The 13,915-nt window shown below is 36.4% G+C and overlaps 3 protein-coding genes across 4 annotated transcripts; 1 reads left to right on the top strand and 2 right to left on the bottom strand.

Moving 5' to 3' along the window:
- The first annotated feature begins 668 nt into the window (after window positions 1-668).
- On the top strand, window positions 669-2,230 carry LOC110418110 (glucuronoxylan 4-O-methyltransferase-like protein (DUF579)). Its single transcript, XM_021430736.2, has one exon. The coding sequence runs from the start codon at window positions 917-919 to the stop codon at window positions 1,880-1,882; it is 966 nt and encodes a 321-aa protein (XP_021286411.1). The 5' UTR covers window positions 669-916; the 3' UTR covers window positions 1,883-2,230.
- A 147-nt stretch (window positions 2,231-2,377) lies between these two features.
- On the bottom strand, window positions 2,378-6,120 carry LOC110418109 (coiled coil protein). Of its 2 annotated transcripts, none has more exons than XM_021430733.1 (7): window positions 5,687-6,120; window positions 5,280-5,406; window positions 4,859-5,189; window positions 4,640-4,716; window positions 3,794-3,848; window positions 3,212-3,618; window positions 2,378-2,752 (listed from the first exon to the last, which is right to left on the bottom strand). In XM_021430733.1, exons 1-7 carry the CDS (start codon window positions 6,040-6,042, stop codon window positions 2,732-2,734), a joined length of 1,374 nt encoding a protein of 457 aa, XP_021286408.1. In that variant the 5' UTR covers window positions 6,043-6,120; the 3' UTR covers window positions 2,378-2,731. The 2 variants fall into 2 exon arrangements, with proteins under 2 accessions (XP_021286408.1, XP_021286410.1); XM_021430735.1 differs by having other exon boundaries at window positions 3,794-3,830.
- Window positions 6,121-10,378: 4,258 nt separating this feature from the next.
- Window positions 10,379-11,222, bottom strand: LOC110418487 (SHOOT GRAVITROPISM-like protein). Its single transcript, XM_021431231.2, has one exon. The coding sequence runs from the start codon at window positions 11,180-11,182 to the stop codon at window positions 10,670-10,672; it is 513 nt and encodes a 170-aa protein (XP_021286906.1). The 5' UTR covers window positions 11,183-11,222; the 3' UTR covers window positions 10,379-10,669.
- Between the last annotated feature and the right edge of the window lie 2,693 nt (window positions 11,223-13,915).

The following is a 13,915-nucleotide window of genomic DNA, read 5'->3' as shown; positions in this document are numbered from 1 at the left end:
CTCTGGACATTACCATGCATAGCCTTATACACTATTATTTTGAGGGGATTGTAGGACTTTGATTTGACCGTAAACCTGCAGAGTAATTCCCACCCTTCAAGTGGGGCAAATACGATGAACCAAACAGCTTATGGTTTTGGACCACACATGATTGGATCCATTCAGACTTTCCTAAAGTTCCTAAGCCGAAAGAAGCATTCCAATAGCATGTATGAAATATCACAATCTCCCAGCAAACAGATGGAAAGGTTCATTTTGCACGTCTTGGTTGGGACTTGGGAAGATGGTTTGCAAACTGCAATGCATAATCCGGAGCTAGGCTGCAAATCTGCATGCTCAAGTCTCTTGCTCCTGATCTTCTCTCTGTATGAGCCTAGCTGGGACCCCAACCATGGCTGGGCCTTAGCCAACAAAACAACAAACCTTACAATTTCGCATGCAATGTGCAACTTTACCAAATAAGAAAGTCAAAAATGATTGAAAGTGATGGAGCACCAAACTGGAGGAGCCTCCTTCAGCATCACGCATGCCCAGCAAACAAGCTGAAAACAGTTAAGATACAAAGATGAACCAATCAAACAATGCCCTAAACGTGCCTATGCTTGAGCCGGATCCTGCAAAATGATAGAAACACCAAACCTTAATTATTCTTTTTCTATACGGATAGTAGCTTTAATTGCTAAAACGCAACGTGGCAACCGAAGCAATTAGGTGACTGGCTGACAGCTGATAATAAAGGAGAGGTTTAACACTTGAAACGAAAGCAAAAACCATTTCTTCTTCCTCACTCAAGATGATACGAAGATTGATAACATAATAACAACCCATGCCATCAAAAACCCACAATTACCCTGTGAGGAGGATGTGATAGTAGTGCCCGTAAGGTGCTGGAAAAGGAAAAAAGCCAAGCAAGAAAATGCCTCCTGAAGTATCTCATTTCCGTGCCCCTCAGATCACTCCTTTGGTTCAGTTTTCTACAACTGCGGCCTCGGGTTCAAGCCCCAAATTTGGCAGAGCAGCTAGAAGGATGAAATTCCCTGGAAAGACACTACTCCCGGTGCTTGTTTTCATCCTGTCATGCCTTTCCATTCTCAGACTTCTTAAAATCGCAATTACTACTTCACATTCTGCATCTCCAGCTTCTGCTTTGTCGTCGTCTCTTCAACAGGAGTGTTCATCTCCTTCTGAATGCAGTGAGGCTACATCAAATGAACCGGAGGTCTCCCGTCCGCACAAATCCTCCGCCAATGCAACCCTTCTCACCCCAAAGGAATTCAAGCTTCTTTCAAATCTCATTACCCGTAAAGCACCTTGTAACCTCCTAGTTTTCGGGCTTCAATCCCAGTACCTCAACCTCTCATCAATAAATGCAGGAGGCGTCACTCTTTTTCTCGAGGATGACCCATACAAGATAAGTGAAATCAAAGCTGATTCTAATGGAACTCGAATTTATAAGGTTAAGCACCAGGCACCAGCTAAGAAGGCATACAGCCTGCTCAAGCATGCCAGGGGAAATCCTGCCTGCGCACCAAGCACAAGTCTGCTCCAACAATCAACTTGCAAATTGGCATTGAGAAATTTACCAAAAGAAATTTATCAGCGTAAATGGGATGTCGTGGTGGTGGACGGGCCAATTGGGGACGGACCAGAAGCACCAGGCAGGATGTCAACTATCTACACTGCTAGTATGTTAGCCAGGGTTGGGAGGACGACTGATGTTGTAGTACATGACGTTCATCGGACGATAGAGAAATGGTTTTCTTGGGAATTCCTGTGTGAAGAGAACTTGGTTTCTGCTAGAGGAAAATTCTGGAACTTTAGGATCCCCGGTCAATCAAATTCTACAAGGTTTTGTTCTCCCGAGACAGTTCGGATAGAGTAACAGCCTTCTTTTTCTGCAGCAACAGAACAATCAGTGGCATCGTTGCTACAGGTCGGCCGTCCTAGAATTTGTGAATAAGATACCATCACATTTCGCGTTATAAAAGATATATCACCAAAATTGGAGTACCACATCCAGGATGTATTAGGTCGCGTATCATATGTAAGTCACACGGTTATACCCTACATTGTGGACGACAGAATTCCGGCTCAGGAAGGCAGATTTGTGAGTATCTAGAATTGCATATTTTATTCATATGCGTGTAAATGAAGAAACATCAGACGGACTCGGTCAGTCAAGAGTACGAGTGCTACTGCCTTGTTGCATATTTTAATCAGATGCGTGTAAATTTAGAAACAATAGATGCACTTGGTTGTTACTAACAGCTTCTCTCATAATATCGTGTAGGACCTGAAATATCGTAATAAGGTAAAGTGGCCATTAAGGTTGCTAATTGTTTGTATAATCTGGGTGCCATTGCTCAGAAATCCATGGTTCAAATTCAAACAGCACATCTGCTTGCTATAGAAAGAACGAAACACAACTAATGGTACATTTTGTGAGGAAAGTAAAAGAGCCATGGGCGGAAGATAATTTGTATTTCTTATGCTGTACAAAGTGCACAACTTTGAGAGGTAGGACAAGATTCCAGGTGTAATACATTTAGGGATCTCAACAGTTGCTAAATATCTTAGGGTGAAATCACCATGACCCACTCCCCCTTTTCCTGAAAATTTCTCCCTGTGAATCTTTAGATTCACCATGGGAGGGGAAAAACAAAACAATGCTACTTGATTCTTTCAACATCAGCTTCACCTGAGTTTCTTTTCTTTGCATGGTCACTAGTCATCATTCACCGAAATCTTCCCGCTGCCAAAAAGGGGGGAAAGATTAATTGCATAAATATACAATCACCTTTCAACATAATGAAGTATAAACTTAGAAGTTAATGGTAATAATGCCAGGGCTAGACAGTTAGATCTATTATCTTTTCAAGAAGCAGCAAGTTTCTTCCTGGAAAATACTCAAACTAAAGTGAATCCACTAGAGACGCAGTTGATTAGTTGCATTTTGAAGCAAACTAATGAGATTCTACAAACATGCCCTTTACTGCTAAAGAGACAACTCAAAGACCAGCTTGGCTAACTTTTGAATTGCCATTATTAGTACTGCATTATAATACATAGACAGGTTACCTTACCCAAATGACAATCATACAAGCTGATGCCTTAAATGAGCATGGAATAGAGCACATGTTTATCATTCCACTTCTACCTCTTGAGAAACTAGCCTTCAGAATGATGTGGTATATGAAAATGTGATGCTTACCATTCGTTTGCTGATGTAAGGCTGTATCTTAATCGGCATCTCAGAATGACTTTCAACCTTGAGGAACTTCTGTTTCTCGATCTCAAATTCTTTTCTAGATTCCTTCCTGCTACCTGACTGCCAAACTCTACCAAAATTAGGAAGCCAGTTAGCATCACAATCACTCTTCACAATCTCCCCTCTCTTCTCCTTCTCCAGCTCCAGCTTTCGCTTCTCAGCCCAAGCAGCTCCCACCCTTTTTGGATTCAACTTAGAGGATTTCTGTGACTTATTTGATGAAATAAAGCTACTTAAAGATGGTTTTGCTTCATCAGTTGCCTCAAACCAGGGAGGGGGTGCTCCAGAATGCACATTTCCTCCAGCATCTACTGTTGACAGCGAAGTGGCTTCAGTTAAGCTCAGCAAAGCTGAAAAAAAAAATGGTCATAAGATGATGAATACAAATTAGCATTCTCAAAAGCATCTCTCCACTTTGCTACCAGACAACTATAAGCAAATTTTCAGCATACTGTTTTTTTACATTTTTGAGTGACTTGGAATGAAAATAGAATTATATGAAAACAAAATCTAATTAAGCATTACCCTGAGAACTGCTTTCTCTATTCACCATGCTTCCACCCTGATACACTTGGCACACCTGTATGAGACATAATATATATTCGCGAAAAACGTAACTGTAATTTCATGTATGAAGAAACTAGTCTGTGAAATCCTAGAAAACAACTGAACTTCATACAAAAAAAACATGAGAAGGAATCCAGATGATGGGCTTGTTGCATAAGAGGCATACGGTACTATATTCAAAGTTCAAGCACATGATATAATTAGCCCCGGTGAAATTTTTAAACAGTAAAGATATGGCATAAAGAAGCATGTATTTAAGAAGAAAATAATGAACAGGCACTTCAATGGCAAATAATGGTATAGCAATTGTCACCTATGCAACTTAACTCCAAACCAAAATCCTGATAATCCAACTGCAAGTAAGTACTAACGGAAACTAGTAAAGACCCTTAACAATAAGATCACATGTGAGATGGTAAAGCTGGGTTTAAAGAGAGGAAGCTTCAGTCAAATACAAAAAAGCAAGCTCTCCAATCCAGCAATGCACTTTACTATGGGAGGCAGTTTCAAGGTGTTCATCAAGGTGAAGATTCTCAAGGGTGCACCTGATGATTTAACTACTTACATGATCAACTTCCTCAAGAGCCTGAGGGAAAGTGGCATGGCAAAATAAGGATGGACAACGCTCTGCATTCAACTATACGAACAAAGCCAGGTACTAAATACCATATCCCAATAAGCATATAATATTGTTAAGGGATGGCTTCAAATTTTAGCATAATAAGAACAGTCACAAGATTCTTTCTCAGAAACAATTAAATGAAATTAGCTCCATAGGCAAAACGCATGGATGAATAAACTTACCCCAATATTACTTAGGTAAGCATTGGCTGAGCATATTCCATTCTTGTCCAGGAGATCATGTTGGCTTATGCTGTTAGCTGGCAATTCAAGCACAGAGCACATAAAAACAAAACTAATAAGTGTATTCTCATTTTTTATACAAGAAACCCTCTCAGATATCAGTGAAATAACTTGAACTAGATTAAATGAGAAAAATATCAAATAACCAGATATGCATACCTGTCAAATCATTTGAGTTCCACAAACTAATATTGGAACATGCAGCCGTAGGCAAAGAAAAGTTAGCATCATGCAAATTTGAACCAAAGTTTGCAACTTCAGAGAATCTCGAATTAGATATCTGAGACTCATTCGTATAGTACTGTAAAGGCATAACAACATTTGAATAACTTGATTTGAGAGGGTCAATATTATTCTGTTCAAGATTATTTATTTTGTCAAAGCTGACGTTATTGTGGATATCATAAGAAGTTCCATATACAACTCCACAAGATCCTTCACCAAGTGCAGCCACAGCTTCACTCTTCAATGACTTGCACTTCTTCTCCCACTACAATGACCAAAAATGAACTCCTTAACACAATTAATATCATTCCAAGCTTTCTTTTGAGATCTTTTAGTAGCAAGCTAATGGCCATACCTTAGTTAGATCAGTTTCCAATATCCTATACGTGTCCAAACAGTCCATCTTACCACCATATTGCCAGAGAAAATGCTTCAAATTCTTCAGGTGATGCGCGCTAACCAAGTGATTAATAGCATTTTCACTTTGCAAAGAACCAAAAACACGAACACCATCACAATTCAGTCACTGAGATATTGTTGGCAAAGCAAAGCAATCTTGTTTATTCTGATAAATTTCACTCATTAAATCCAAATTTTTAGTTTCCGATTTTCCCTTTGCTTTCTAAGTAACTAATCTGAAATGGCTGTAAATTCCAAACTATTTAACTAAGTTGAGCCAAGCTTCAAAGTTTCTGTGTTCATATAAATCATAGACTTAAATTAAAAAAAAAAAAGAAACCGCTTCAAAATTAAAAAGCTTACCAAGCGAAAGAGCTATCGAGCTCGTCGACATCAGTATCGCAGAAGACGCACCAAAATCGGTTGCGATCAGCGTGTTCAGGTCGAATAATGGTGGGGTTTTTCAAGAAGAAGCGAATGTCGTTAATTTTGTTCTGAAGCCGGGAGAGGAAAGCGGAGACGGAGTTTTTGTGGTTAGGGAAATATTTATGACGTGGTCCTTGGTTGTGATTCAGCTTACAAACCTTGCAAAACTCAAATTCGCTCTTCTTCTTCTTCTTCTTCTTCTCCTTCTCCCCCTTTGTATTGTGGTAATTTTGGTTCCTGAACTGCGATTTAGGGTTAGGGTTTGGGTTTGGTTTCTCAGAACTATCCTCCATTGTTGTACGGAGAAAATTGGTCCCAAACTCCCAATCTCAAATTCTAGAACGTTAGCGCGGTTTTGGGTATACCTTCTTTCTTTGGTTCAATGAAAAAAAAAAAACCAACCGCTTTTGTTGAATTACTTGATCAAACGCACCGTTTTGTCCACGTAACTAACTCCGGCCAAGTTACCGCCAGTGTTACCTTACTATTGGATCAAAAAGAGAAATGCAAAGAAATTGGGTGTTTTTTTTAAAAAGATCCCAAAGAAATTGTTATTTAAAACGAGAAAGAAGGAAATAAAAAACAAAGAAAGAAATCCCAATCTCTTTTCTATTTTCTTTTTGTCACTTTTATAATCCCTCATATGAGTATGAATTTTATATTATTTGATGATTTTTAACATAATATTTTCAAAAATTTTAAATTATTTAAAAATTTTAAGTAAAATTTTATTTTTTCATTACGTTTAATTAAATTCTTATATTTTTATTTTAGCTCAAATATGTTTTTATAATTGACAATTAACTAATTCACATTAATCAAAACATCATTTGTAACTTTTTACATGAAAAATAAAAATATCATATATCATATTAACATATCATATCATCATTCAGTATAACATATCAACATGGTATCTCGATATTATGTGATATAAAATAATAAGTAATATTTTGACCAATAACAATTAATGATCTAAATTTTTTTTAAATAGATTAAGAATTGATTTAAGTATTACTCCATGATTTTTAGGCATACAACTTTTCAATAATTAGTCTTTTTTGCTATAGGCCAGATTTGGATGGAAAAACAAGATAGAGCTTTAAGAGGTAATTTAAACATATAAAAAAACATGATTAGATGTGGCATTTCAACAACATCCTTCAGCTGAAAGGTAAATGAAATTTGGGTCAATGTGAAGGACCTAAAAAGATTCTGGTAGTAGTACCATGTTCCCACACTTTGATAGATAGTATTTAACTTTTTCGTATTACAAGTCATAATTGGCAGATGGGGGGGACATTGGAATTTTTTTTTGCTTATGATGAGTATAAGTCTTCCCTGCAGGTCCATCGTTTGATGTCAATGGCTCAATGCAGCCCCTTGAGTACTTTGTTAGGAAGCTCTCTGCAACATCTTTATCTCTTTAGCTTTTATAAGAGATAAAGTTCTTATATCTTCAGACCGATTGGGGTATAGCCCAGTTTTTTTTTTTTTTTGTTATTGTTATTTTTCTTTCTTTCTTTCTTATTTGATGGGAAGGATTCACGTTTGCACATGTTTCGACTATGATTTTTGAGTCCCACCATGATCTCTGAAGGACTGCAACTTTCTAAATTGCAAAAAGCTGTCTTCTTTTCTTCCTTATTTTCACTCAAGCTTGGTTCACAAACGACTCGACTAGAAGTCTAAACGATCTGGTACATTTATGATCATCCTGCTCTCTCATTGCCACTATAGGCGCCAGCAGCTATAGTTTTGAAGGAAAATTCACCTTCCCTTTGCCAAATATTTCTGATTTCTCACATGACACCATATGTAATGTACATCTACTTCTGACAGTGCCAGTCAAATTTTGAACTTTCAAAAGATTCAAACTGCCTTCTCTACTAGACTGCAGATGTTCAATTTTGGATAAAATTAGCAGGGTTTATACTTTAAAGGGACCTGATCGACCTTGATTGGGTATAGAAATAGTAGTTCAGTATAGTTGAGCTATGTTAACTCATACAAAATGCTTATATACTACATGGCATAGATGGTGATATGCTTTCCGTTATCCCTGAGCACTGGGATGAAAAACTTGTTTGGTTTTGGTAGCAAGGACTGGACAGGTGCATTAAGATAAATCTGGTCTTCGAAACTGTTCTGTTGCATACCATTGGTGTAAGGAGATAAGGATGATCGATTCTTTACAATTCATCTTAATAAGGGTTGGTCATATGATTAACCATATCTACATCAAACTTTAATAAACAAACAGTATCACTTCATCATAATATGTGGACAAACGTGAAAAGACAAATGTTAAGGTTTTGTCATAATGACTAGTTTGATTGTTTGGCTAGCATGACCTACATCTTTATCCTGCACTTCAACTTTATGGAAGAATTGATGGCTGTTGCAATTCTATGATTGTAACCAAATAAGCAATACAAGACAAGGAACCTATAATGCAAGTGGTCATGTGTCAGCATACGGTCTCCCATCAATATGATTGTTAGGTGATTATGGAACTCAAACTAGGACACAACCATTCAGCATTTCCTTGTGATTTCTTAAGTCCCCAAGGTCGTGAATTTCCATCACTGGAATCCAATTCCAAGTAGCCCTGTCCTTTTTCTCCCTTTAACTCTGAAATTGCAGTTGTTTACAGCAGTACCATCAGGTTTCATTGCCATAAATCATGATTGCTGCTGTTTTATATAGGAATCCATAGTTTTGTGGTAAAAGGAAAAAGTAAAAAAGCTGCTTGGTTCCAATGAATTCTTGCATGTTATGTTCTTATGTCTTAGTTGCAGAAGGCTGTCCTCTTGCTAGTTCCAAAGAGGAGCAGTGGTTTTATTCAAACTACAAGCCTTAAAACAACCAAAGAATTGCTTTTGAAGTTGCGTTTCTGATATAGGTGGTTGAGGAAGCAAGAACACCAAAGTGGTTAGTGGCGAAAAAGCAAATTATGCTTTAGATCCTGAATTAGGTTAGTCTCTTAGAAGATTCTTGCAACCAAATAAAGAAATATCAAACTAATAATTAAGTTAATCATAGGTGCTTTCTTTGTTCACATCCTTTTTCTTTATATTTATTTGAAAAATGTGCTTTTCTGGAGGATCTAATTTTGAAACTTCATGATCCTTTGCCCCCACTAGATTATGTCTAGACTCTTGAGTCTTGACCTCATCCAAGAATCAAATCGGTGTATTATTGAAGCTACTCCCTAACAGATAAATGGTATATGAGTAATGTGTTCGGAGGTTGCTGACAAATCAAGCTAACTCCATTGTCAAAACATCTTGAAAGCTTCACTATTAACTACTCTTGACTGATGCTTTAGTAGAGTCATCCTATCCAAAAATGTCTCTTTTGTGTTGGATCCCGGACATGGGTAGTGGGTGTTTGGTTTCTGGTGAGCAAAAGTTAAGAAGTTAAATACAAGTGGACACAGCTATTCTGTCTCGTTGTTGATGAATTACTTACTTTTTGTTCTGATTCATTTCGCCTTTCTATCAAAATCAAGGTTCTGAATTTGACTCTCGAGGTGGCAGGTTGACTCATCGAGGGCAAATTACGAGTTTCCTGAGTTTCAACAGTACGCAATTACGAGCTTGTGTGGTTGGGTAATTAATAACCAAGATATCACCAATTTAGCTGAGACCAATTCCATTCGGTATCGAATTTGATTTTCGTTGAATAACGATTAACTTTCCATAATCTGTGTGCTTCGTGCTGATGGAGATCCTAGCTCGAACTCTTTAACACTGTTATAATCCCACCTGTTGAGGACCGAAGACCATTTTGGAAATTGCTTGAAACCCGGTTTGTTTTGCTGGGGTGAGCAAGTTATGCAGCAGGCTGCAAACTTATACTTGATAATGGGAATATCATTTGATCACTTGACGTTACATTTTTCTGAACAACTGATCACTAAATTGTGTCCCTTCAGAAGCCAGATGTTTGATCTGTATGTTTTATGTTGAGGGTTAGGATTTTTCATCCATACACCTTACTCTTGATAGTGGGAATAGCACCAGTGAGACACATGATGATTCAATCTTACAAATATTAGCAGCTAAGATATCCCTGCCTATCTGCTTCTCTAGTACTTTCATTCTCAAAAGCTAAAATGCATATCCATTTATCTGACATTTGTGTGAAGTTGTGCTAGAAGTGTGTTAGCAATTAGGACAATAATGTATCACCAAACAAAAGAATTAGGACAATAATGCACCAAGTTAATTAATTGATTCTAGCTGTGTGCATCATGACAGTAAAGTAAGAGAAAAATTCATCTGGAAACTTTCATGATCTTAAAATGAGATATGATCTCATAAGAATGCCAGGAAAACTATTAGGAGGCTCTCATTTACAAATGATCTATCTAAACTTCAATTTGTGCTTCATGATCACTAAGTACACTCATAACTCCTGTCAGGTTGTCACCAAAACAATAAATCAAATTTCCTGCGGTAGACAGGCACAGGCCATTGTTATTATCCTCTTTGTTCTCCTGGTAAAATTTGAACCTGGAACATATCTAAGTTTGCCGTTTGATAGTACAGATCATCAATAATTGTTCATTCATGAAAGCCACGCTGATCAGGACATTAACAACACAAACTCAAACAGAAAACTGAATTTGGGACTCAAATTTCCTGGCAACATGTATTTAATATATATATATATATATTCTCATTTCAGTTTATCATTTGGTTAATTATTCATCATAAACACCAATTGCAATGAATTAAAAATAGACATTGCATAATTTTCGTGCTGCTCTTATTGTGTTCTTTTGGGTTATTTCCTTCTTCTATGTTGAAGGAAGTTGATAAATCCAATGCCCAAATTTTCAAACCCCAATAACAAACTCGGTTATGGAACAAAAACTCAGCTATATCTTAAACAAGGGTTTATATGAAAGCATCAAGGCCTGAACCTTTGCCTGCAAGACTGGCAAGTAATCTCCATGCACGTAGAATCTATCTTCCTTGTTGCTCTCTCCTTCATTCTCTCAGCTTTTTCCACTTCCTCCCTAGCTCTTTGCCACATATGCCTAGCCCTCGCAAATTCAGATTGTGCCAACTCCATTTCCCTCTTTGTAAGCTCCCTCACTCTCTCTGCATAAGCCTTTTCGATAGCTGCCAATCGAATTTGCTCAGCCGCCTGCCATTTCAAGGACTCGACGCAGCTTGTGTCGGCCTTAACATCACCGAAGTCACAAATGGGTCCTGCAATAACACAATTCGATGGTTGCTGGATTGGCCTGAGGCTGATCGATAGTTGCAAGTCGAGTGATGGCCCTTCGTATTGATCACTCGTCGTCGTCGATCGATATCTTAGTGAAGAATCAGACGCCCGAGATGACATCTGGGAAGATGACGCTATGGAGAGCGGAGTGGGGAGCAGCTGCAGTTCTTTTTGATCTTCCTCTTCCATATAGAAAAGAGGCTTAAGCAAAGAAGAAACCGGGGGAGGGAGAGATAGTGGGGTGACAGAAACTGCTCCTTTATATAAACAACTCCCCACATGCCCTAATTACCTTACTACCCATGGTTCCCATGCAAAATGACTTAACCGACTTCAATGCTTGGAATGACCAATCCACCCTCGTTGTCCTCGGAGTATTGCTCCCTGCTTCCATTAAGAAATATGTTAATAGGTGCCCAATAATTTTAAAATAGAAATTGCTTTTGAAATTAAAGTTTCATTGCATCTATTCATACTCAATTTCGATTTAAACTTCCAGTCCAATCAGCATTACGCTTTGGGGTAAATATAATGGAGAGTAAAGGACATTGTGGTCAAATCACTGTTAAAGGAACAGCAGAAGTTCCGTTATAGAAGAGCCAAAGCATGGAATCAAGGATTCAGGTTGTTGGGGCTATGAGTTGCCCTTTTGACTTCCTTTTTTTTTTTTTTTTGAGCTTTTTAGTATTATCTTAGTATTTTACTGCTACCAATTTTCAATATTTTTAATGAAAGCTTTTTCTTCCCTTTTTGAGAGTTGAGGACGGAGACGGGGGGTGGAAGGGTAATAATTAGAGTCGCACGTGCGTTTGGGGGGGTTGCTAGGGAGGGTTGCGGGGTGCGGATTAGGGGACCTTTATTTCCAATAAAATTTATTTTCCATCTTTTCCCTTTCCGAGTAAATAAGTATGATACTTGGAGATGGATTATTGCTTAGATGGTAGGCCTGGGGATGTCGGCCCTCAGTACAAAAAGGTCCCAACTTTCAAACTCAGCAGGGCAGGGGCCACGCCCCCCGGGGCAGATCGGCACGTGGGATGGACACACTGGTGAGCCTGACCATGATTGTGAATACTGACTCTACCACTTGGACCGTTCATCCGGTGGGCCCTCTTCCCTTAGACCTTTCTCCACTCTACATCATGCGGGCTGGAACAACCTCATCTGCATCTTTGATTGGAGTTGGGTACCCTTTGCTGTTTAGGCTGTGTTTGGGCATACTTGGCTTCATTTCCTTCACAACAATCAAAAACTGTCATAGTTTTTTTTTAGCATTACATCAAAATCCTCATCATGATCATAAATAAGAGAAATTCGTTTGTCGAAGCACCAAATCTGTTGGTTCAGATCGCTTGCTGTTCCAGCTTTCCAACTCCCACCATTAGGATTTAACAGTTTTTAGGTTATGATAAAAACAAATCCTAAACAATTTTCAAGTCATGCATCATTTTTTTGTGTTTTTTTACTCAAAAAGAATGTTGAGTTTGTACTTGAAGTGAAGATAATTTAAAGATTCAACCCATGTGCAAGGTTCTTATTTAATTGTCTATTATTATGATTTTGTGAACAAGTTGCATGCATTCATGTTATAACTTTCAGCAAAAAGGTAAATATATGTGTATATAATATTCTTTCTTGTATTTGAGAGATGGAACATTCAAGATATAATTATAATTTATTATTGACAAAAGCAAGAGCAAACCATTGCAAAGTTGATAATTTGAATTTAATACTATTACTTCTTTAGAATTTATTATTTCGTTAATAATTAAATTTAAAATTTAAATAATTTTTAAAATGAGTGCTCATAATTTTAAAAAAATTTTAAATTTTATTTATATATATTATGAAAAAGTGATTTTATGATAAAATGTTAATATATAAATATTATACACTACCCATGCATCGAATATAAATAATCTTTTTTTTCTTAACATTGTCACTTTAGAACAACTCAACTTTTCGGCAAAGAGTTGTCCTAAGAAGATCATTATGCACTATCTAGTCCTATTGTCGGATAAAATATTGCTTAAACAAAGGAGATAAGGACGTACGTAAATGATTCCAATGTAAACCTAGGGTTTACATGAAAATCATTTTTTAAAAATTAAAACATCTAAAAAAATTTAACGGTAAATTCGATCACCTAACTTTTGCTAACTTTTCAATTAATTTTTGTACCAATTCCTAATCTCTCAGTTATTATATTTAAATACCAAATTTTTTATAATTTATTAGTACAACTTATCAAGCTTTCATAAAAAATATACAAAAAATTGCTTAAATGGAAAATTACCTTTTTGACATTACAATAAAATCACAAGCATTGTAATAATACAAATAGTTTTTTTTATTGGATTTGAAATGCAAATGGAATAATGGCAAGGTGAAAATTTAAGGTAATGTTTGGTATTTTTATGAGAATATGATTGTTAAGTATATGATCACTAGAAAGATAACTTTGTAACATTTAGTATATCATAAAAAAGTGATTATTGTAGGAAACTTAATTATTAACAAGATTATATTGTAGTGTTTGCTTTAAGAAGCATTTTGTAAGGAATATAATGTAAATTTAGAAAATTACCCTTATGTATAAAAGTTGAATAAACTTATATTTTTTTAATCTAAAATTTTAACTTTTCAACTTTATCATTTAAAATAATAAATAATAACATAATAAAAAAATATAATATTTAAATAGTAATTATTGAAATATTAAAATATGTAAAATTATTCAATATTTATTTTTACCCTAAATCTATAAATATAAAAAATAATAATGCCTAGAATTATTACATAAATAATAAAAAAACATTAGTCAAAGAATTTTTTATTTTTTTGTCTTTGAACTTCTTTAGCTAATGACATCTCCCTTTTTTTTAGATAAATAACAATTGATCATTCCCTTTGGTTTTTTTT

The sequence above is a fragment of the Theobroma umbraticum genome, unplaced genomic scaffold (assembly GCF_002168275.2).
Source record: "Theobroma umbraticum cultivar Fairchild unplaced genomic scaffold, ASM216827v3 scaffold_50.0, whole genome shotgun sequence".
Taxonomy (NCBI): domain Eukaryota; kingdom Viridiplantae; phylum Streptophyta; class Magnoliopsida; order Malvales; family Malvaceae; genus Theobroma; species Theobroma umbraticum.
Note: the sequence above shows the minus strand (reverse complement) of the source record. Positions and strands in the feature narration are given on the sequence as shown.